Genomic DNA, 22,510 nt, shown 5'->3' on the forward strand with positions numbered 1-22,510 from the left:
GAGAGTACGGCAGGGATGACATATTTCTGTAGGCTTACCCGAAGAAAGTCCCTGCACTTCCTGGTTCCTGCGTGTAAAAGTCAATGGGGAATTTCACTTAAATGCATGAAATAAGGTCTGTGGTTAACAAAAGTTTATGAAACGGCAAACCTTGTGTTCAGCGAGATCGTCTTCACAAATGAGGAGCCCTTTTTTATGATAATCTTGCTGAACACGTTTGCGGTTTCATAAACTTTTGTTCACCCACAGACCTCATTTCAAGCATTGAACCGAAATCCCCATTGCCTTTTACACCTAGGAACCAGGAAGTGCTCAGCTCCAGGTCTTGTGGACTCATTCCCGCGGTGCTCTATTAGGTAATAACATTACAGATGGATGTCCCAATATTCCTCCACATAATATTTGACAGCTATCCAACAATGTTGAGCCTGTAGCCAAGAATGTGGGCGTGATATTTGATTCAAACCTCTGCATTCTTGATCAGGTAAAGAGGGTGGTTCAGACTTGCTTCCTTCAGTAAAAAAAAAAAAAAAAAGAAAAAAGGTCAATAAGTTAAAAGGAAGAAGAGAGAAGGCTTTTCATCCCATACTGATCTTTAAAAAGTTATCCCTACCTCCATCTCGTCACAATTAAAACCTATTGTCATTCCCTCTGTTCCCGTTTGAGTCCCAGTTGCAAAATGCAGCAGCGAGCGAGGCTGTTGACCATTGTAGCAGCTCTATACTGGTGAGCTGTTGCGTTTTAGAACTGATTTGAAGAGTTTGACTGGTAACTTAAGGCACAGCGGGGTCAGGCCTAGCCTGGGTAAACCCAGCCCCCACGTGACCTGCTCTCTCAGTTCCCAGTCACTAGTGACTGAGAACAGGTCTGAGAGCAGGTCACGTGGGGGATGGGTTTACCCAGGCTAGGTCTGGCCCCCAGCTACACATCGCACCTCTTCGACCCTCCACTCGGCTCCTAATTCAAGGCCTTTTCTTTCCGAAGCAACCAGATCAATATGCTCTTTGAAATCACTTCCCACCGCTGAGCTGACTTGTAAAGGAAAAGCCTTTTTACAATTCATTCTTCATCACGTTTTTTTTTTTTTTTTTTATCTACGTTGTAATTGAATCCTCTTTTTATTTGGTGTTGGAATTTTGTCTCTCTCTTTTTTTTCCATTACACATTTTATTGTAATTATTCTTATTTGTTTTTAATGCACTTTGTAACGGTTGTTTGGAAAAGTGCTAAATAAATAACATTTATTAGCGTTACTATTATTATTATTGTTATGGTGGTATGCATATACACACTTTAAAATATATATATAGCCAATGTAAACTTTGAGAGGTTTTCAGGAGTTTCATATGGGTTTGATGGAATGGTCCCCGGGGAGAGACTCGCGCTGAAACACAAACTGAGAGCAAACAAAATGACAAAAACGACCATTCTGCTGAGGTCCAAGAAAAAATCCGTAAATGAGGGTTTCAATTTTGACGACTTGCCTTGAACCACGGCGCTTTGAGCTCCTGACGTTCTGTGACAAGAAAACACCAAGGACCGACAAGGCCGCAGAGAGAATCCGTGAGTGGAGTCCCTGTGGGCGTGGCTGTTGAGTGGAGTCCCTGTGGGCGTGGCTGTTGAGTGGAGTCATGTGGGCGTGGCTGTTTCCTGTCTGAGTAACTCGGCGTACAGTACACTCCTCCCCCAGTGAAGTCCATGAGTAAGTAAGCAGGGCCGAGCGTCTGCGCCTCAAAAATCTCAAACGCCCGGCCGTCTCAGAGTCCTACACGTTCGGCCCACGCAGCGCAGCTGGCCAGCAGTTGGGGGGGGGGGGGGGGGGTTGGGGGACAAACAAAAAATATTATTATAATAAATTTGCTGCAACAGTCTGAAGTCTATCGGGAGGGGTTTGTTTGTACACGCAGTGTTCCGAGAGGAGTGAGTTGGGAATATGCGGTCTTTTTGTTTCGGAGTATTTCCCGTTTTTGGGACAAGAGACAGTCAGACACTCCCTTGGTATGGTTTCCCCCCCCCCTCCTCCTCCTCCTCCTCCTCTTCTCTTCTCTGTGCAGTCTGGTTGGCGAGGCCCGTGTCTGTGTATACAGTCCGCTCACAGGTTCTTGGTGTTTATGTGAGTCTTGTAATGCTTCGTCAGGTGGTCACTCCTCATGAAGCGTTTCTGACACTGGTTGCACTCGAAGCGCTTGTCGCCTGTGGGGAAGGAGGGGGGGGGGGGGGGGCCAAAACGATGAGATGATGAGGTAAATGTAGGACACCTAAAAGCATTTAGAGCTGAAAAAGATCCTTCTGATTATGCTGCTAGATGTTTCTGATAAAGATTATTCAGCAAAATTATTAGTCATATCTTCATTGAAGATATGAGAAATTATTTGTCTGCATTGCATCCGGTATCATCAACTATTTTCCAAAGTTACATTGAAATGTTTCAACATCGCGGATGTACCAATATTTGAATGATTTGCTGAAACCCAAATTACAATATACACAATTGTACAGTGGTAATTGCACGGGCCTAATGATATATAGGTATTGATATGTTGTCATATACTGTATACATACATACATACATGCGTATACATATTACATTACATACATACTGTATGTTGTGCTTGTGCCCCAAAAATGTTCAAGCGACAGACACACACGTGATGTTTGTATATTTGGCAGCTGTTAGAACAGTGAGTTAGAATATGAATATTTATATATATTTAAAACTGTTTCAAACCCACATGGTTGGGGGGGGGGGGATCATTCAATAGTTAATTATTCAATATCTCTAAAATAGAGGATCCAGTCTGTAAAAGTGTCATCACTTTATCAACCAAGTACTTAGTCGAGCTGAACCCAAAAATGACTTTTCTTTTCTTTTAGTTCAAATACCTGGGTATGCAGTGCACCTATTTAATAATGTATGCCCAAAAAAAAATCACAAAAATCTAATTTCTTTAGTTTTTCACACTTTTTCACATTAAAAGTTCATTTTTCAAGATTTCATTCATAACAGTAATGTACAGTTTGCTGACGTCACCTAGTACTATCAAATTTCTACCCCATTTCAACCAATCATATCACGACATGGCAGCTGTCAATCAAATCTTCATGTCAGGATCATTTTCTCCTCCAAATGAAGGAGAAAATGGCGCCTAGTGCCTGTCATCTGGCAGAATTCCTATCCCATAAACTAAATACTAACTTGCCAACAGGGCAAGATCTATGTATTTACTCTGAATGCATTGTTTTTGTTTGGTTGTTTGTCCAATAGTCTTGTTTGTTCTTGGATTATTGTGTATCTTATGCAGTTTTCTTGTTTTGTTTTGATGTTCTTTGTGGGGGATATGGGATATGAGATATGATAGTCCATGTATGTCGTGTAAATACCTCATGTTCTTTCTTAAAGATTAAAAAAAAAAAAAAAAAAAAAAAAAAAAAAACGACTAGTCGACTACCTTTAGGGACGACTAGTCGACTAGTAAAGTTCACTAGTCGTGAATGCCCTAGTGTGTGTGCAGCAGACAGACCTGTATGCGTGCGGGCGTGCCGCTGCAGCTCGTCGCTGCGTGTGAAGCGTTTCCCACAGAAGACCCAGTTGCAGACAAAGGGGCGCTCGCCGGTGTGCAGCCGCACGTGCGCGCGCAGCAGAGACGTCTTCCTGAACGTCCTCTCGCAGCCCGGGATGTGGCAGATGTGCTTCCTCTTCCCCAGGTCACCGGGCCTGCAGCGCACACGCACAACCAGTAATGCCTAACCATACACTGCAAGAGTTTCCCCTCCGATTTGACACAGGACTTCCAGGTGAGCTCAGTCTGTCTTTGTTGACTCTAGTCTGCAGTTGTTATGCCAATTAGCAGCAAAATCAGTTAGTGTATTACGGGTAGGGTTGTCAAAAGTATCGATAGTATCGATAAAAGTCAATACTAAAAATTTGAAACGGATACAATACTCATTTGCAACAGGCATCGATAGTATCGATAAGTATCAATACTAAAAACTAATTATTATACAATACTCATTTGCAACTGAAAAATCAAACATGCCACTGATTTCTCCCTCCGTGTCATTGGTGGGTATCTTTTGCTTCAACAAGTTCAAAGTATTCTGATAGGCTGATGACTAGAGCAAGGGTAATCTGCTGTGTTATGATAGGCTGATGACTAGATCAGGTGTAATCTGCTGTGTAAGGTCAAAGTTTTTTTAATGAGTATTATCAGGCCTAGATTATGGAGAAGCGTGCATCTGTCCGTCCATCTGTCTGTTTATTTTTTTATGTCTCTTGATGTGTTGTCATCCCGCCGCGTGGGATCGAAAATGGTATCGAGTATCGATATTTTCCTGGGTATCGGTATCGAAGTAGAAATTCTAGTATCGTGACATCCCTAATTACGGGTACAGATTTCTAATCGTCAGGTGTAACCTGCCTCCCGACGCCAGTCAGAGCCAGTCGGAGCCACAACGATTCTATCAAACGTGTTTGAATTTCTCGCGTTGAGTCGGGTCGTGTTATCTGGTCCAACGACCCGACTCAACTCAACTCACACGTGCACGTGGAATCCCGTCAATATCCAATGAACAACTAGGAGGCAATGAGCCAAAAGCAGTCAAATAACTAGTCTTCATACAACAGATATTTCTGATACCAAGGCACACGTGAATAATAGAGGGACGCATCAAAGACGCTAGTATGCCGGTTGTTCACGGTTAAGTCGGAAAGAATAAAACCGAAACTTCCCGTTGCAAATTTCTAAATAAAAGTATACCATCGCCAACCGTTTTGTGTGTGTGATCCGAAATGCCCCAAGTACCAAAGAGGAAATAAATAACACATTTGCATAGAAACCCTGTTTTAAATTAACGTAACGTGTTGTGGCTTCGAAAAGTCAATTGTAACCCGTAGTGAGTCATGCAGTAATACATTGGCGCTTTTATTTTGAAACTAAAATTGTCCAGCTTCTGTATGGTTAGTATGGTCACGTCAGTTTGCTGGTTATTTGTGTGGTGGGCTCAAGACGATACCGTCTTATAACTTGAAAGTTTGCTGGGCGCACAGTCGGGTAAGTGTGTTTTGATCTGTGATTCCAGTCGTGTCATGTATTTCAGTGTAGTATGAACTCCCCAGTCTTTTCATAATCAGGTAAGATTTCAAAGTTGTATCTAGGCTATAAGACACACCAGGGTTTTCAAGGACATTCCAGGCCCGATTCCCTCAAATTCAACGAACCAAGATGGCCTAGTTTGAGACACAAATCAGGGTTAATTACTGCTCCAACACTGGGAATGTTTTACGAGTGAATTTTTACTAGCCGGCTTTACAGAAGAGAGAGGCTTGAATGTGTGAATGCTCAACTGTGCTGTTGAACCTATTTACAGGGCTCAACGTTAACTTTTAAAAGTGGTTGCCGGAGTGGCAACCTGGCAAGAGCTTTTGGTTGCCCAAATAAAAATATGGTTGCCAGTTTTAGTCGCCTTATATTTTTGAGTGATTAAGTCATAAGCCGGCTCAATAATGACGATGTGACAGAAAGGTAAGTATAATAGTCTATAGTATATAGTATAATAGGCCGATTCAGTGTGCGCACCGGGTGTAGTAGTAGTAATAATAATAATACATTTGTGTAATTTCATTTTCTAAACAAATTTTTGTTTTTATAATGCATTTGCACTGAAAGGATTTGTTTAACTACCGTAAATTTCAGACTATAAGCCGCGGCTTTTCCCCCATTTTTCGGCCCTGCGGCTTATATAACGGTGCGGCTTATCTATGGATTTTTACAGCTAACGGCCACTAGGGGACCTCCTAAATCTATGGATTTTGGTACGAGAGACAGAACGAGAGCAAGACAGACAGACCCTGATTGGTGATGTTGCAAAAAATGTGCCTCGCAAAGTCGCAACCTGATTGGAGCACTGTGCCACTACGCTCTCTCAGTCACTACTGTAAAACACCCTCCCTCCTCTCACCCTCCCTCGCTCCGGGGGAAAAATGGCGGCGATTGAGCCAGAAAGACAGTCTGAATGAAATTGAATGTAACGTTCCCAATTCTATGTATTACATTCTAAAAAATGAACGGCAACATTTTGGAAGGCTAAGCCACACAACTAGCTCGTTGTAATCTAACATCATGCTTCAAAAGATGGCGAACTGGCTGTGTTACGACGATGAGGGTAAGGACTCAAAACGGTCTCCGCTGATAAGACATTAAAACACCTGCGGCTTATAGTCCGGTGCGGCTTATGTATGTAACAAACATGCAATTTAGCTGCTGCGGCTTATATTCAGGTGCGCCTTATAGTGCGGAAAGTACGGTAATATTTGTGAACTTTCATTTTCATATATTTTTTTTAACCTTTATTGTTCATATTGTTAATTAAAAGCGTTATTGATAATGAAGTAGACTCACGCCTCCTCATGTTCATTCAGGGATACTATGATGACAGTGGTTTGGGGCCCCCACTCTAAGATGTTGCATAGGGCCCCAAAAGGCCCAGAAGCGGCCTTGGCCCGCCGCTGCGCTCCCTCTCTCTCTCACCCCGTATGTGACAGGCAGACGAGGCAGGGATGTAAAGCATTCCTCATTTCTCAGCACATATACGCGGTGGTAAAACGTTTTTGAAGGATGTCCTGGTCGAGGTGTATGCTGTAGGCTTGTTGTAGGCTACATGCTTTGCAGTATAGCGTTAGTTTTCCGTTCCGTTCAAAGACGCAGGGGTATTTGAATGAATGAATGAATAAAGTTTATTTCGCGCCACGTCACAAAAAACAAACATGCAAAACAAAACAAACATACGATGCTGGCCGAAAAGGTTAGGGCTGAAGCTATAAGCTTGTAAATGCCCTAACCCAGTTCATCTTATAAATTACAAACTTTCCATATGGTCTAATTACAAACAAACAAACAAACAAATTAACAAAAACAGCAAGCATTTTTTTTTTTCAAGCATTTGATCTATACGTCATATATACATTTTTAGCATTTTTAGCATTTGAACTATACATCATCGAAAGACAGTTAACCATCAGTTCTATATTTCTCCAGTATAAAGTGTTTCAACTTTCTCTTAAAATGAACAATATTTTTACTTTCTTTTAACTCCTCGATGACTTGACAATTTCCTCGTGCGGGCGGACGCGGTTCTTGTTCATTGAATTATCATCTTGCAGCTCGATTTGTGATGTGGATGCTGACGCAAGGTTAGCGACAGCGTTATTAGTCGGGGCTTGGACCCACGCAGCCAGACTTCATCTGCTTTTGACATCTTCACGTGCGTCTTGCAGCCGCTGTGATTGTGTGCGAGCAGCCACCTGTCCGAGTCAGTACTCGTTAAACACACCGCACGTGCAGCATGCATCACGTAGGTTCCGACTGGTAATTAGTAACATCGTTCCGATTGTAACAGCAATAAAATGTCACATATATGTCACTCACAAGTATTAAAACATATTTATTTGGTGTATATTTTGCCGTTTGCTGCTGTACATATTTTTTTGCATGTTAAAACCAAAGGCCAAGAAACGGTTGCCCTTTTTTTTTTTTTGGTTGCCCGGGGCAACCGGGCATCCGTTAATGTCGAGCCCTGATTGACCAGCCTTAAAGACCCCGTGAAAATGACAAATTCTTCTTTTTTAAATCCAAATTAAGAAACAGCCTCTTTCTGCACTTAGTGGAAAATATTTCAGCTCATGAAATTCCGATAACTTTTGGAATTATCCGCCCCAAACCCCACTACTTTCCCCCCCAGCGTGCAGCTCAGTCCAGCGTGCAGCTCAGTCCAGCTGCAACATGGTCAAAGGAGTGTTTTTGTTTCTGGCTGCTTCACATAAAACTCTAGAACTCTTGTACCAGACCAGACGGGAACACTATTCCTCCACAAACGAGTGGAGACCGCTTCATTTTCAAATGCGTCAACACGTGGCATTAAGTCACGCTCGCCGTGCCACTTCACCAGCTCTAGCATCAATTCCTAGAGTTCTGAACAGGCACCCAGCGTGACAGGGACCTGTCACCCAGCGTGACGGGACCTCCCCTGGCACCCGGTGGCAAGAACACTTGCCTCTTGTCTGCGTCTTTGCAGTAGGGGCAGGTGCAGGCCATGCGGCGTTTCCTCTCCCCCTGCTGGCCGGCCAGCTCCAGGGTGACCGCCTGCTCCATCTGGATGGCCGCCTGGCACTGCGGAGCCGCCAGCTGCAGTCCTCCGCCCTGTATCGTCTGCACCGTGAGGTGCTGCTGGCCTGGCAAACAGAGAGAGACACGGACACACTGTAAGAGACACAGGCTCCTACACATCCTATTCCAGCCATTCCCAAACTTTTCCATACCAATACGCCCTAATGTAAAACGCATTCGGCCCTGCGCACCCTCTTTTGACGCAAATCTGAGAATATTTTTATTGTCAGATATGACAATGGAACCCAGGAACCCGGGAACCCCCCCCCCCCCCCCCCCCCCCCCCCCTGAGAACCCCGGAACTATTCTAATACTCCAGTCCTTGACTTGTTGATTGGATTTAAATGCTGTAACAGACAGGCTCAAATGACCACTCCTTGATCAACAGATTTGATTGGAGAAGACCATGAGGACTTTAATTAGCTATGTCCTTAATTCAATGTCACTATAGCCGTTTTCACACATGCGCTTTTTACCGTTAAATGACCGGAAAGCGGTCTAATGCCTTGGAGTGTGAAAGTTGTTTTCCGGTATAAGCGCGACCCCGTCATCGCAGACTTTTCACCAGTTTCTAGGTTGTCATGAGAGCGGTATGGCTGCTTCATGTGTGGGCGTGCTCCCCCCCCCACCCCTCCCCTCTCTGCTCGCTCTCTGGCCAGAGTCCTTCAGTCCAGCCCGACAGGGACACAGACAGCGAAAATGGCAAAGGCTTGTTCGAGTCTTGCAAGCCGCCCAACGCTTGTAAGCAGATGCACAAAGCGAAATGTGGAAGCATTTTGCTTACGTTGCCGACAGCGAAGGCAAGCCCCCTGGACACATCAAACGAAGCCAGTCTGTAAAAAGTGCTTCAACGCGACGCAGGTGAACGGATAAACATCGAACCAGCCAGGCTATTTCTCTCACACACGGATCCCAACTTCTTCAAAGATTTCAGTTCAAAGACTGGTTAGCGAATGTGAAGGATACAACTTACATGCCCTCTTAAGTCAAACGAGTGTGATTTATTGTGTGACAAGCGAACTTATTTCACCATCAGAGTTTTTGCCCCCCCCCCAACATACAGGCTATTTGACGACTATATTTACACATGCGAGCGCTCAGGTGTGAAGGGAAATTCCGGGAAATGGCCGATATTGATTTACAGGTAATTTTCCTGTAACGCATGTGTGAAAACGGCTTATGACTACACCTGTGTATCCTGGTACAGTGGTTTTGATGTCACTATGACTACACCTGTGTAGTCCTGACAACGGTCCTCACAAGGGAGGAGTGGAACAAGTCTCTAATGAAATTAACTGCAAATTCTCTGAATGGTTTTAAAAACCTTCTGAAGAAAATCGTATTGAGTAAGCTGGAGTCATGTGTGTGTGAGCCTTCTGCTGTCATGGTATGTTGGTTTATATCTCTTGTTCTTCTTATCCTTGATTGTTCTGTATTGTTTATCTGATGTTCTGTGTTGCTGTATGTCATGTTTTTATAAGACCTGGGACCATGACGGAAAATACGTGTTTACACTTTTTCATGTCATCCCTTGGATGTTGTCGTTGTTTATCCAAAATCAAATCAATCAATCATTATAATAGAACGGTTGTATAACAGCAATAATAACACAAGAGAGGGAGGGGTTAGGGCTTGTGTAGTACTCACCGCCTGCGTTGGTGATGGTGACAGGAACTCCCTGCACTTGGACCCCGTTGATGTTGATCGTCTGCACCGTCTGCGCCGGCGTGGAGAGTGGCGGCGCGCTCAGCGCCATCATCCCCCCGGCCGGCGCGATCTTGGCCAGAGTCCTCTCCCTGCGCGCCCCCGCCGCAGTCCTCTTGGCCCCCGGCGAGGTGGGGCTGATGGCTGAGGTGGTGGGGGTCGTTGGCGTGGCGATCGTCTCCTGGAGCTGAACGGCCTGCCACTCCCCCGACGGCGTTTTGATCAGGATCTGAGCAGCAGACACACCTCGCTGAGACAAACTCACTTTGGAAGTCAGAGCTTTGTTTCAGCAAATTCACCTTATGTTCAGACGCGGTGGGGGGGGGGGGGGGGGGGGGGGGGGGGGTTGGGCCAAATTCTTCCGGGTCGTGTTAACACTTCCGGCGGTCACTAGGGCTGTGAATCTTCACTGGCCTCACGATTCGATTACGATTCAGAGGGCTACGATTCGATTACGATTATCGATGCATCTCGATGCATCTTCAATCGATGCATCACTTTTTTCCCCAATACGTGATTTATTTTTTCTCACTCTCTTTTTTCTCACTGTGTGGCTACTTTTAAAATAAAAGTGCATTTGGAATTGCATTGTATTATGATCCAAATAAACAACTGCATGTACTTCCATATTTTATTCGATTATAAAAAATAAAAAATAATATGCTCTCTCTCCTGCTCCTGTGGGTGGAGAAACTGCTCTCTCTCTCTCCTGCTACTGTGGGTGGGCACTGACTGACAGCAGAATCTGACGTTCAACCAAAGATGTTTTACATCCCGAAAACATTTTCTCATATCAAACATTGTGTTGAAACATTGTTTTTGACATGAGTTTGATAGGGGGGGGAAGTGTGGCGCATGCAAGGCTCTGAATGGATACCTGTGTTTGCGTTGTGTCCGGGGTGATGTGCAGGTCTGAATGGATACCTGTGTTTGCGTTGTGTCCGGGGTGATGTGCAGGTCTGAATGGATACCTGTGTTTGCGTTGTGTCCGAGGTGATGTGCAGGTCTGAATGGATACCTGTGTTTGCGTTGTGTCCGGGGTGATGTGCAGGTTTGAATGGATACCTGTGTTTGCGTTGTGTCCGGGGTGATGTGCAGGTCTGAATGGATACCTGTGTTTGCGTTGTGTCCGGGGTGATGTGCAGGTTTGAGGGTGCGGAGTGCCTCTGTGGGACGGGGGGCAGCGTGGCGGAGGCGGCCTGCACCACCTTCAGGGCCTGCTGGGGGATCTGGACCACCTGAGAGTCCTGTTTTGACTGGACCAGCTGGACCTGCTGCACCACCGCCGGCTGCCCCGGACTCTGCACGATCAGCAGGTTGTTGCCCGCCTGCAAACACAAACCAGGGGGCGGGGGGGAATTCACATTTTAATTCATTATAGAGAGGCAAAAGTGGAACGTCACTTCCTGCTTCAGCACTGCACCAGAGATTTTCATCCGCCATTTATTTTCCCCGTTCGTAAAATGCGTATAAAAAGAGTTTTACTGGTTCCAACCAAACGGTTCAGCTAACGCTATAATCGGAGAGACCATAGAACATTTCACTCGGACCAAAACTTAAAAAAAAAACATCAAAAAAATATTTTCTTCAAACCCGCATTTTTTTTTTTACGTTTTGGTCCGAGTGAAATGTTATGCGATCTCTCCTGTTTCTAAATATATCTGTACCGTTTGGTTTGAACCAGTAAAACTATTTTTGACTAACCCAAAGGCAAGGTTTATTTAAACAAAAACAAAAAAAGTATATTTATAACAATAACATGCTCGCTCGCTCACTCACTCACTCACACATGCACACATTAACAGTGTTTCCCTGAGGATTTGGAGAGATCATGGTGGATAGACCCTGGACCCTCTTGAAAGAAAATGTTGTACATTTTAAAGTAAGATGCATCAATCTGGTGCACTCTGAGAGCAAAATGAAGAGGTTGAATTGAAATTAGTATATGTGGCAGTCAAACTCTATTGTGGCGTGAGAAACACTGATCAACTGTCACTGATCCAATGCTACAATTCCTCAGAACGAGACCTGTGGCGTCATAGTTTCCAATGTTGATGCACACACACACAGCCTCTGGCCGTGTGCTGGTGAGCGCGACATGCTGGCCTACACATGACGTTATTTGCTCAGTCAAGTAACGTTAAAGTTAGATAGCGCAAAGATAGCTGGTGCTAATTAGCGTTAGCCATGTTAGCCTATGAAAGGGTTTAGCTGACATTAATCCTGCTGCGGGTGGAAATGGTCTGTGTCCGATACGATGTATGATGACGCAAAACAACGTTTTGCATACTTATAGTATAGTTTTAACGTACCTTGAATTTGGCAAATAAGGATGGCGTTCCTGCATGTTTAATCCTCCCTGGCCATCTGTGCTTTTACCCAAAATATTCCCACAATATTATTTGTATTTTTCGACGGAGGAAAAGTTCTGGGGGTTCTCGGGTTCTTCTCGTTCAGCAGCCATTATCACGTTGAATTGCAACAATAGCCTATACGCACGGCTGTAAACAGTTGATGACTTCTTGGCAATCAGTCAGTGATGATCACTCACAGCTACACTGATTGCTCGTGTAGCCGGGGGGAGGGGCCGCGTAAATACACATATTGAATATTGAAATTCAATACTTTTCAAGGGTCTTGATTTTCCCTCAATTGAATTCCCAACTTTCAAGACTTTTCAAGACCCCGCGGATACCCTGTATTGAGATACCCGTAGGGCTGGGTATTGGCAAGGACCTCACGATACGATACGTATCACGATACATGAGTCGCGATACAATTGTATCACGATACATTGCGATACAATACATATTGCGATATATTGCAATACTCTAGACAATTTACTCAAAATGAAATAATAGAGCTAAAGAGATACAACACACTGTACCACCCAGGTAGTGTAATAATATGTACATCACTTTATACTGATAAGTTAGTGGACAAATTTAGTCAACACTACTGAGTGTTGAGTGTTACTGAACGCATCGATATGGGAAATATCGATACAGTATCGATTAGGTGATCCCGAATCACCAGATGCAGAGGCCTGGCATGGCATGGCCTGCAAAAACAATTTTTTTTTAATATCGCGATATATTGCCGTATCGATTATATCGCACAGCCCTAGATGCCCGATGCCGATGGATATCATTTCAAGGTCCAAATTGCTCTACCAAGAAGCGACGTAAAAACAAGCAATACAAATCATCTCTAATGTAATCACAATCTCCAACATCCTGTTTCAACAGGAAATGCATCACACGAAGGAAGCAAGATGCTCTCAAAATGCGGTTTCACCGACTTTAACGGAGAGGCGGCCAGACAGACAGACAGACAGACAGACAGACAGACACACAGACAGACAGACACACAGACAGACAGACAGACAGACACACAGACAGACAGACAGACAGACAGACAGACAGACAGACAGACAGACAGACAGACACACAGACAGACAGACAGACAGACATACCTGAATAATATTGTCAGAAGCTTCTATCAGTATGGTCTCCATGTGCTCTAGGGGCGGGGACGTGGGCGGCGGGGGCTGGGCGGACAAAGCCACCTTCTTCTTCCGCCCTCGGCGTCCCTTCGCCGCAGTGGGCGGGGCTGCTGCCGTCTCCGTGGCGACCTGCGGCCCGCCCACCTCTCCTGTGGCCACGTTGAGCGGCAGCGTGAGCCCGCCGGGGAGCTGCACCATGGCGTTGTTGGGCTTCCGCGACCTGGGGAGAGAGACGAAGCGCTATGGGAATTTATTTCACGTCACGATTACGAGGACCCCAAAATGATCACGGTTATCGGAATTGTCGCGTTATTGTCGTTATGTGCTGAAAATGTTCAAAAGGCACTGAAATCATCTCACCCGGTTTTATATTGTACCGATACACTCGCTGATGAGGGTCTAACGGACCGAAAGCTCAGGAAAATAAAGGTGAGCCTTTGCACAGATTTAAGTGTGCGGATGCTTTTCTTGTCATTACGTACTCTTTGCTTCCAGCACCTTAACTCATTGAGTGCCAGCCACTTTTGGAGAACGGACGCTCCCAGTGCCAGAGTTTCAGAGCGTTTTCAGTGATTTCTCGAGGCCCACAGAATATTGTGTGATATTACTATGTAAACACCGAACACGCACAAAGAATGACGAGACTATTGTATCAGCAGCAAAAAAAAGTTTATTGATATAATTTTCCGTTCTTTAGTTATCAGCCGGAGAAGATAGGTCAAAAACAGCAAAAACAGGCGTTTCCATCTAGAAAGCTGAGATATTGAGCCTTTTGTGAAATTAAGCATTTCAAGCAAATCACTGACTCTGAAACTAATATTTTCTGACCTGAAACATCTGAACTAGGGATCGACCGATATGGGTTTTTCAGGGCCGATATCGATATCGATTATCGGCAATGAAAGACACCGATAACCGATATTTTGGAACCGATATATGTTTGCAGTAAAAATTTAAATCTTGGTGTCAAAATTTAGAATAACACGACCCGTTGTTGAAATTCATTTTCTTCAGTTTATCCAACTACAATATTATTTGAAAATATTCACTCTATTAATATTGATATGAATCAAAGTGTATGTGTGTGTGTGTGTGTGTGTGTGTGTGTGTGTTTGTTCAATCTAGTGGAGACTTGGGCACATTATCAAGATAAAGCTGTGGACTTATACTTTTAACAAACTAACACCGACTCACTACAGTAACAAAATAATAGAGGGTTTCCCTCCGCTTACACCTGACACTAACCTCACCCCCAGGCTCTCAAAGGAGAATACTGAAACAAACACGTTCATCCGTGCATCCGCTGATGTAATGTCTCATCCTCGTTTATTCGGTTCCTTGTTTCATTCTAGAGTCCGCTGACGAAATGTCTCGTCCTAGTTTATTCGGTTCCTTGTTCCAAGCAGAGAGAGAGTCAGAGAGAGCAGAAAAAAAGTCCGCTGCAGCTTGCCCAGACATGCCTGCCTGCCGATGTATTTTTCGGACACGAAGCGCGACTGGATCAATAAAACAGCTTCGCTACTGACAACCATGGCCATTTGATTCAAAAAGAGCGACGCTACACCGTGGACACGCACGCTACTATGGAATTAAAAACTAGTGCCCCATACACTGCTTTGTGAGGTTACTAGGCTATTTTGCCCTCTTCAACAGCGGTGGACGGTGATAAGTTTGAGTTGCACTTGCACAGCAGGCACCAACGTTACTCAAAGATATATGCTATCAGTACACAAATAATCTCTGTTATCTTATCGTTATCACTGCAACAATCATCTCTCTCACTTATAGACAGACCTATCTCCACACACTTTGCACTGTGCGAGGCTGCGCTTCATACGAATCGCTCATAAGATCGTGGTGTTTTTGAAATGTCAGCGTAGGTAATTATTATGTATATTAACTTTAGTACAACTTCGGCATGGCAATATCTGCAGCTTTACCTTAACACTGTGACTGTCACACAGTCGCAACAGCCAACTAGTCAAGTCCGCTGTCCGCTCCACAGAGGCAGCACAGCTCAGACGGCCACGGCCTGCCCCTGTGCAGGCTGGAGCACTGAGGTGTCAGATTTCATCTCTGAGCAGCTCTCTGATAGGCTATTGCTCGATGTGTAACCAATCAGATAGCGCTGTGGGAGGGACATTGCTCCAGATCACACAGAGGGAACTACAGTACTGTAGGAGAGGCTCCTTCCAGCCGCAGCAGCTGCAAATTAGCGCATTTTTTTATTGAATTATTATATCGGCAAACAGCCAATGAAAATGCCGATACAGATAATCGGCAAAATGTTGAATATCGGCCATAATAATCGGCCAAACCGATAATCGGTCGACCCCTAATCTGAACAGTAATTTCCTTCAATATAACAGCACCCCCACCCCCCTCTACTGCAAACTCCTCCTCCGTGGGTGTGTCTCTGGTGGCTTTGCTCACTCTGCTGCTTGTCAGGCGAGTCTCTGCTGCTTGCGGATCCACGTTCGGATGGCCGCCGCTCGTCGGGGGAGTCTGGATCGGGCTCGCCTCGCTCGTTTCTGGGGTTTCGGTTGTGAGCTGGGATGAAGCTGCGTCCGATTTTGGGCTTTCTGGGCTTTCTGCTGCGCGTTTCAAAGTGTGCTGCACCCAGAGTCTATTTTCGGAGCCCCCCACCGTTGTGCGCCGGCTCCCAGCGCGACAGCGAAAAGCCAAACTATTCTCATGAGAATGGTTTCATCACGGCTTTTTCTGCTGTTTTTACTCAACTTTCTCTAATCTGGAGAGCACTGTCGCCACCTAATGGGTCGGTAAAATAGGTTATACACATTCAACATGCCCCAAAATTTTACAGGAGATGTATTAGGCATTGATCCACGTCCCACCGTCAAAAAACGCAATTGACGAACATACTCGTCCTTGGCACTCTACGTTACTAAACGAATTGACGAACATACTCGTCCTTGGCACTCAATGAGTTAACAAAGACGAAGCCGGGTGGAGCGGTAGCTTTTTCCTGCATTAGCCAAGTTTTACATTGAAAACTCTGACCCAAAAAGTACCGATACGCTGTGTGTGCCTGCATCTGGGAGACAGTTGCAAACTTTGGCTGACAATGGACAGTATTTACCGTGTTTTTCAAAGCGCTGTAATCTCAGTAACACGGTTTTAATGTTAATTAAAATTAGAAACGATGTTTCAAATATACATACTACAGCATGCGCTAGGACCCGTCATCAGTGATGTTATCTGGGGTCGTAAGGTGTTTCGGGTCTCTCAACATCATACACCCTCGCCCAGTAGACCCAGCCGAGGCCAATTAAGACCCCGACCGCGTCCCAGAAGCCGCTCACGGATCAGCCTTACTACTCTTGTCTGCACCGTTGCCCGCGGAAGGGCTAAGCGAGAACGCCCAATCCGCTGCAATAGAGCTAGTGCTACGCCGCAGTATTGGCACTTCGGTGCATGGAGGATCTAGGCTCTGTGGGTAACTCCCGGCCGTGCTCCTCCGTCTCACCAGACCCTCACGGGGCAAAGGCAATCCAGAGGCAGAGAGGATGCCTCAGGGACGCCTCAAGAGGGCCTGTGCGCTGCACGTCATTCGCCTGCGCCGGGCACCTCGCTCTAGCCTGAAGGACCCCAGGCCGCGCCGCGCCGATCTTTGCGCAGATTTTCAGGAGGCTAATCCATAGCGTTTGTGGATTTCTCCCTCACGAGAGAGCCAGGATGGGGTGCTAAACCCATCCCATACCGAATGCCGTCTCTCCGACCGTCAACTGTCTCTCCAGCTTGTCACCAAACTATACTTGGTTGTCACCTAGTCTTTCCTAAGTGTCACTGGCCAGGGCAAGCCAGGATTCTATGTTTTAAAATACATACTCCAGCATGCGCTAGGACGCGTCATCAGTGATGTTAATATTAACCGTCGGGAATTTTTGATCGCGGTCGATCATAAAACCCCGCTAATCGTTTCATCCCTACCTGGGGGAGGGCTTGATGGCCACCGTCTTCTGCGGGGTGACCGGCGCGGTGGCCGGCATGGTCATGGGAGTGGTGATGAAGGCCTGGTTGGTGCCCGGTATGAGCTGGATCTGGCCTCCCTGCGGCATCATCTGGATGGTCTGGGTGCCCTGGATCTGGGGCACCACCTGGTACTGGATGTTGGCAGGCGCCGAGGCGTTGGCGCGGCCCGGGCTCTGTATGGTGAGCACGACGGGGCTGCCGGGGTGCCCGCCGGCCTGGCCCAGGCCGGCGACGGGCAGCTGGATCACGTTGCCCTTGGAGGCCCAGGAGAAGCCCAGGTTCTTGGGCGGCGCCGGGGCGATGGGGGCCGGCTTGATGGGGAGGAGCCGGCGAGGCTGCGGCTGGGCCGGGGCGGCGCTGGCCGGAGCCTGAGCGGCAGGAGGGCCGATCTTACTGCAGGTGGCCGCCAGCAGCGCCAGAGGAGAGGGCTGGGAGTCCTGCAGGGAGATAAGGCCATATGAAATCCCTTGGATTTTGCCCCAAATGCCCCAACCCCCCAAATTCAGCTTTTTCCATTTTAATTGTAATTCTGGGGGGGTTTGGTTGTACTTGTATGTTTCATGACTTGGCTCATCTTAGACAGCCTCTTTCACATGTTTCTCAAAGCAAAAACCAAGTTGTGAGGTGAGGTGCCACTAGCCCGACCTCCCCCTCTCTCTCTCTCTCTCTCTCTCTCAAAACACCTCAATCGAAAACGGAATTATTTCTCTCTGCCTATTTTTTTTACAATTATGAAATCATTTAGGTCCCTACAGGGGTTTGATTTGTATAATTAGGCCTACTTTGATCCATTTCAGACAAATTATAGGAAAATTCTGCAATACCCCATGTTTTACAGTCCATTCCATTTTAATTACCAAATTCCATGATTCCGTCCGTTTTTTCTGCATTGCGGAAATCACATGGCCCTAGAGAAACAAGAGTCAGAGGCACAGCACACTATCTCTGATGCAGCAGGCAACTGTAGCTGCAGGAGCAGCAGCCATTAAAACCAGTAGAAGCAGAACCAGTTTGGCACTTATGGAGAGGGCAAAGATCAAGACCAACAAAAAGTTATGGATACAACAGAGACAGATGGAGTGTGTGCTTCTGGACATTTCTGTGATCCTCAAGACTTCACAAAAAGATCAACGCATTTGACAAAAACATTTTTTTCCCCCCCCCTCCTTCTACTACAGCCTTTGTACAGCTTTTGAAAAGTCAAATTCAAGCACTTTCAGAGCAATGAGAGCAGATGGGTCGCCCTGATGACGCGGAGTGGAGCGGAGCTGAACGGAAGAACGTCCCCTTTTCATTTCAAGGCACATGTCAGTCAATCCAGCTCCGGTCCACTCGGCGGTTCCGCTCTGTGTCTTGTGTGAGATGCCAGGAGACAATGAAGATCACGACAGCATCATCTCCTTTCAGGTATTAAAAGATTGTTGGTTTACATGAGTGAATGTAATGTGTGGATGAAACACCAGATTATGTTTAAAATCAAGACCTTTTCAAGGAGGACATTCAAATTCAAGCATATTCCAAACCTTGAAAACACGAGGGTTCAAATCAAGCATTTTCCAAACTTTCCAGGGCCAGGGTATATAGAGAGCCAAAGTGAACGTCACTTCCTGCTGCAGCACTGTACCAGAGATTTTCATCCACCATTTAGTTTCCCGTAGACCAGTGGTGCCCAATTTGGGGCCCGCGGGCCAAGATGGACAGATCATCATCACGGCAGTGGCACACTGACAAAAGAAAGTTTAGGACGGAGTGGCAAGACGAGTATTTTTTCCCCCGAAGTAAATTCAACAGCGGTTTGTCTCATTTGCAGACAGAGAGTGGCTGTTTTGAAAGAGTACAATATACGTCGCCACTACGAAACTGATTTTCAAAGTACCTTTTTTAGTAGATTTTTCAAGTTGTGAATTCAGTCAAATTTCTCTCTTGATTACAAAGGTGGAAAATACAACTGTTTTTAACTGGCTGTTTACTGATTAAATGTTTAAGCTCCCCACAAATGCAGATGTTTTTTTAAATATATATAACCAATTGCAAATTATTACAATTACCAAACAGATAAAAAGTAGATTATTATATTGAAATGTTATTTTAGATTTAGAATGTTAATTTTCTATAAAACACAATACATTTTAATGTAATTCCACAACGTTTAGTTTTGGCCCTCGGCCCTCCGCCCAGATTGAGTTTTGGCCCTTCATGGGAAATACCAAAACGTAAAACAATTGCGGATTTAAAGAAAATATTTTTCCGATGTTTTTTTACGTTTTGGTCAGAGTAAAATGTTGTATGGTCTCTCTCGATTCTAAATATAGCTGAACCATTTGGTTTGACCAAGTAAAACTATTTTTTATAAGCATTTTACGAAATGTCTATGGGAAAATAAATGGTGGATGAAAATCTCTGGTACAGTGCTGAAGCAGGAAGTGACGTTCACTTTTGGCTCATTTCCACCACATATAACAGCACAGTACAGCTCCACTCTATCTGGTATTACTCGGCTCTACTTGATATAGACTCTGTTTCCATAGCAAGTTTACTTGCCTCCGCCCACACCTGGTCGTCAATGGGACCGCATATCTGCCCTCCGCCCATTGCCGAAGTAGGCTATAAGTATAACGTTAAAATGAAATTAATACACGGAACTTTTAAACTGATTATGAAATACTGGTGCCTCTAAATGACCTACAGTGTACATGGGCAAATGTGACAATCGGCCAGGAGAATGGATATCACTTTGTTGTTACTCAAACTCACATGCATGCACTGCGCGGGGACGGGAGAGGCGCTACGAGGAGAACCCCAGCGGCAGCTCAACAGGCAAGACCGCGGCTTCGCCTGCGGCCTAGCGGAGGCAACTACAAAGGGCTTCCCGAGGAGCGCATGTTAAAGCTGAGCAAGGAGATCGATTTTATTTCACCAGCGCCGAAGGCAGCAACACAAAAGACTGATGGAAATAACATAATATAAGAGAAGGTAAGCCCCCACTAAACTGGTATGCAGCGCTGCATTGACAGTCAGTAGGATAGACAGTAAACACGATTCTGCCTGACCAATCAGTCGTCTACAATGTTTTCACGTCACCGTATGAACCCGGGTTCGCAGAATAGAACCCCGACGAGGCAGGGACCAAAAGTAGCACGACTCAGCCTCAAATCTAACCGGGCTGGGCCGGGTTTTACCGGTGGGATGAGACCATTTATCGAGTCGAGTGGAGCGGGACCGCGCTACTAGCTGCGGTGGAATTGGGCCATTTGGCTCTCTATTAGGGCTGGTCGATAAAACAATAGCAATATATATCGCGATAGACACGTGAACAATACAATAAAAAGCCATTCGATAGACTGCATGAAAAAAACAAGCGCGCTTCTCCTCCGTGGCTCATAAACAGCCTATCATGTCCTTTGTTAATACAGTGTGCTACGAGTGACACGGAAACAGCTAATCATTTAGGCCATGTTCAGACTAGGAGGCCAAATCTGATTTGTGAACTTTAGTGACCTATTAATGACTTTATCCAGATTGGTTTTATGAGTCTGGACGCTCCAAGTCTGATTTGTGTCACTTGTCCCAAACCACATATGGAGGTAGTTTCCAATCTGCTTTCGACTGATGTGACTTGAGTGCGGACGCGCAGATCCACCAAATCTGATTTGAACGTCACTCGCAACTCGCCATCAAATGCTTCTGCGCAGGAAAACCACGTCACCAACGTACGTATTTACTGACGCCCACGTCGTTACCATAGCAACCCATGTACAGTAGATAGGCCGTTTAGGTCTGGACACACAGATCCGACTTGAGAATCAGATTTGTGGCAGTGCGGACACACTCCCAAATCGGATTTGGGAAACCAATCAAGATAATGATGATTAATGACGTTATCAGCGAATCAGATTTGCCTGTAATGTGAACATGGCCTTACAGACAAACCTCGAGGGTGCACCCGCCCCAGCTCATAAACAGCCAATCATATCCCTCGACAACGGGCACTGCTAGTGACGCCAACAGCAGGTTTGGTCTCACCCGCCACCACAAAATTGTCAATAAAAGGGACGCAGAAAGCAGAACACGTCGGTAAACGTTACAAAGAATTCAATGCGAGTGAGTTTCAATGTTAATGTAAATTGACAGCGTGTTAAGCACGCAGTCTTTCTTGTGCGCCCGGTACATTAACATTACGTTACACCAATTTCACAAATGCGGACATCTCAAACGTTACTTTGTGGAATGCGAGGCAGCTCATTCACTGAATCACCTCACGTTAAACAACCCTGAAATACACGTTACCAAACGTTTTTTTGTTTGGGAAGACTGGCAACGGTAGGCTACGTCATCAAAATAAAACGTCACCATGTCTGTAAATTACTGCTTGCACTGGCCAGGGCAAGTGCAAGCATGTGCAAGTATGTGTGAGTGTTAGCATTACAATTATTACCTGTGTGTGCCTTGAAAATAAATTCAAAATAAAGTGGTTAAACGCAAACCTCCTTTTGTTCTGATGTTTTTTTTTATTAATAAAACGGGTCCTTAAAAATTATCAATAATTATCGATATCGACTGATATGAAATATTTTATATCGATAAACTTTTTAGCTATATCGCCCAGCCCTACTCTCTATACCCTGGCCTGCGCCATTACCCAGTTAGAAAGAAAAAAAAACACACACACACACACAGAAACACAACCCACACCCATCCACTAATTCTGACCAAACGGGTATGCACGGCGAGTCCGTTCACATCGGGCTCTCTGCTAGTCTGCAGCAACGTGCGTGCGTTACGGATTACGCCTGATCTCGACACGAGCCTAGAGGTGAGAGGTCAGAGGGTACAGGCACTCAGTGTCGGGCTGTGACTCACTTGTGTGGAAGTGGTGGAAGGCTGGAGGTATTCGCTGGGACTGACAGCAACAGTGGTGGCCATACTGTCCTGTTGTTCTGGAAAACACACGTACGCACAGCAGAGTCAGATACAGGCAGGCAGCAGCATCGACTTTCACAAATATGTTGATGTCAACAAACATGGGCGGTATTCATAAGAACCACGGATCAAGGTTAAGTACCGTGACCACACTGATCATGTTTATAATGAGTAGAGAGATGCACCCATCCACTTTTTTTCAGTTCCGATCTGATTCCGATATCTG

The 22,510-nt window shown here is 45.5% G+C and overlaps 1 protein-coding gene across 1 annotated transcript; it reads right to left on the reverse strand.

Annotated features, from left to right (window-relative positions):
* Window positions 1–1,049: 1,049 nt before the first annotated feature.
* Window positions 1,050–22,299, reverse strand: sp2 (sp2 transcription factor). The gene is made up of 8 exons (XM_083634865.1): window positions 22,225–22,299; window positions 17,323–17,801; window positions 13,342–13,591; window positions 10,979–11,194; window positions 9,810–10,095; window positions 8,050–8,227; window positions 3,522–3,715; window positions 1,050–2,193 (listed from the first exon to the last, which is right to left on the reverse strand). Exons 1-8 carry the CDS (start codon window positions 22,285–22,287, stop codon window positions 2,093–2,095), a joined length of 1,767 nt encoding a protein of 588 aa, XP_083490991.1. The 5' UTR covers window positions 22,288–22,299; the 3' UTR covers window positions 1,050–2,092.
* Between the last annotated feature and the right edge of the window lie 211 nt (window positions 22,300–22,510).

This window comes from Poromitra crassiceps, assembly GCF_964638095.1.
Source record: "Poromitra crassiceps genome assembly, chromosome: 4".
In the NCBI taxonomy this organism is placed as follows: Eukaryota; Metazoa; Chordata; class Actinopteri; order Beryciformes; family Melamphaidae; genus Poromitra; species Poromitra crassiceps.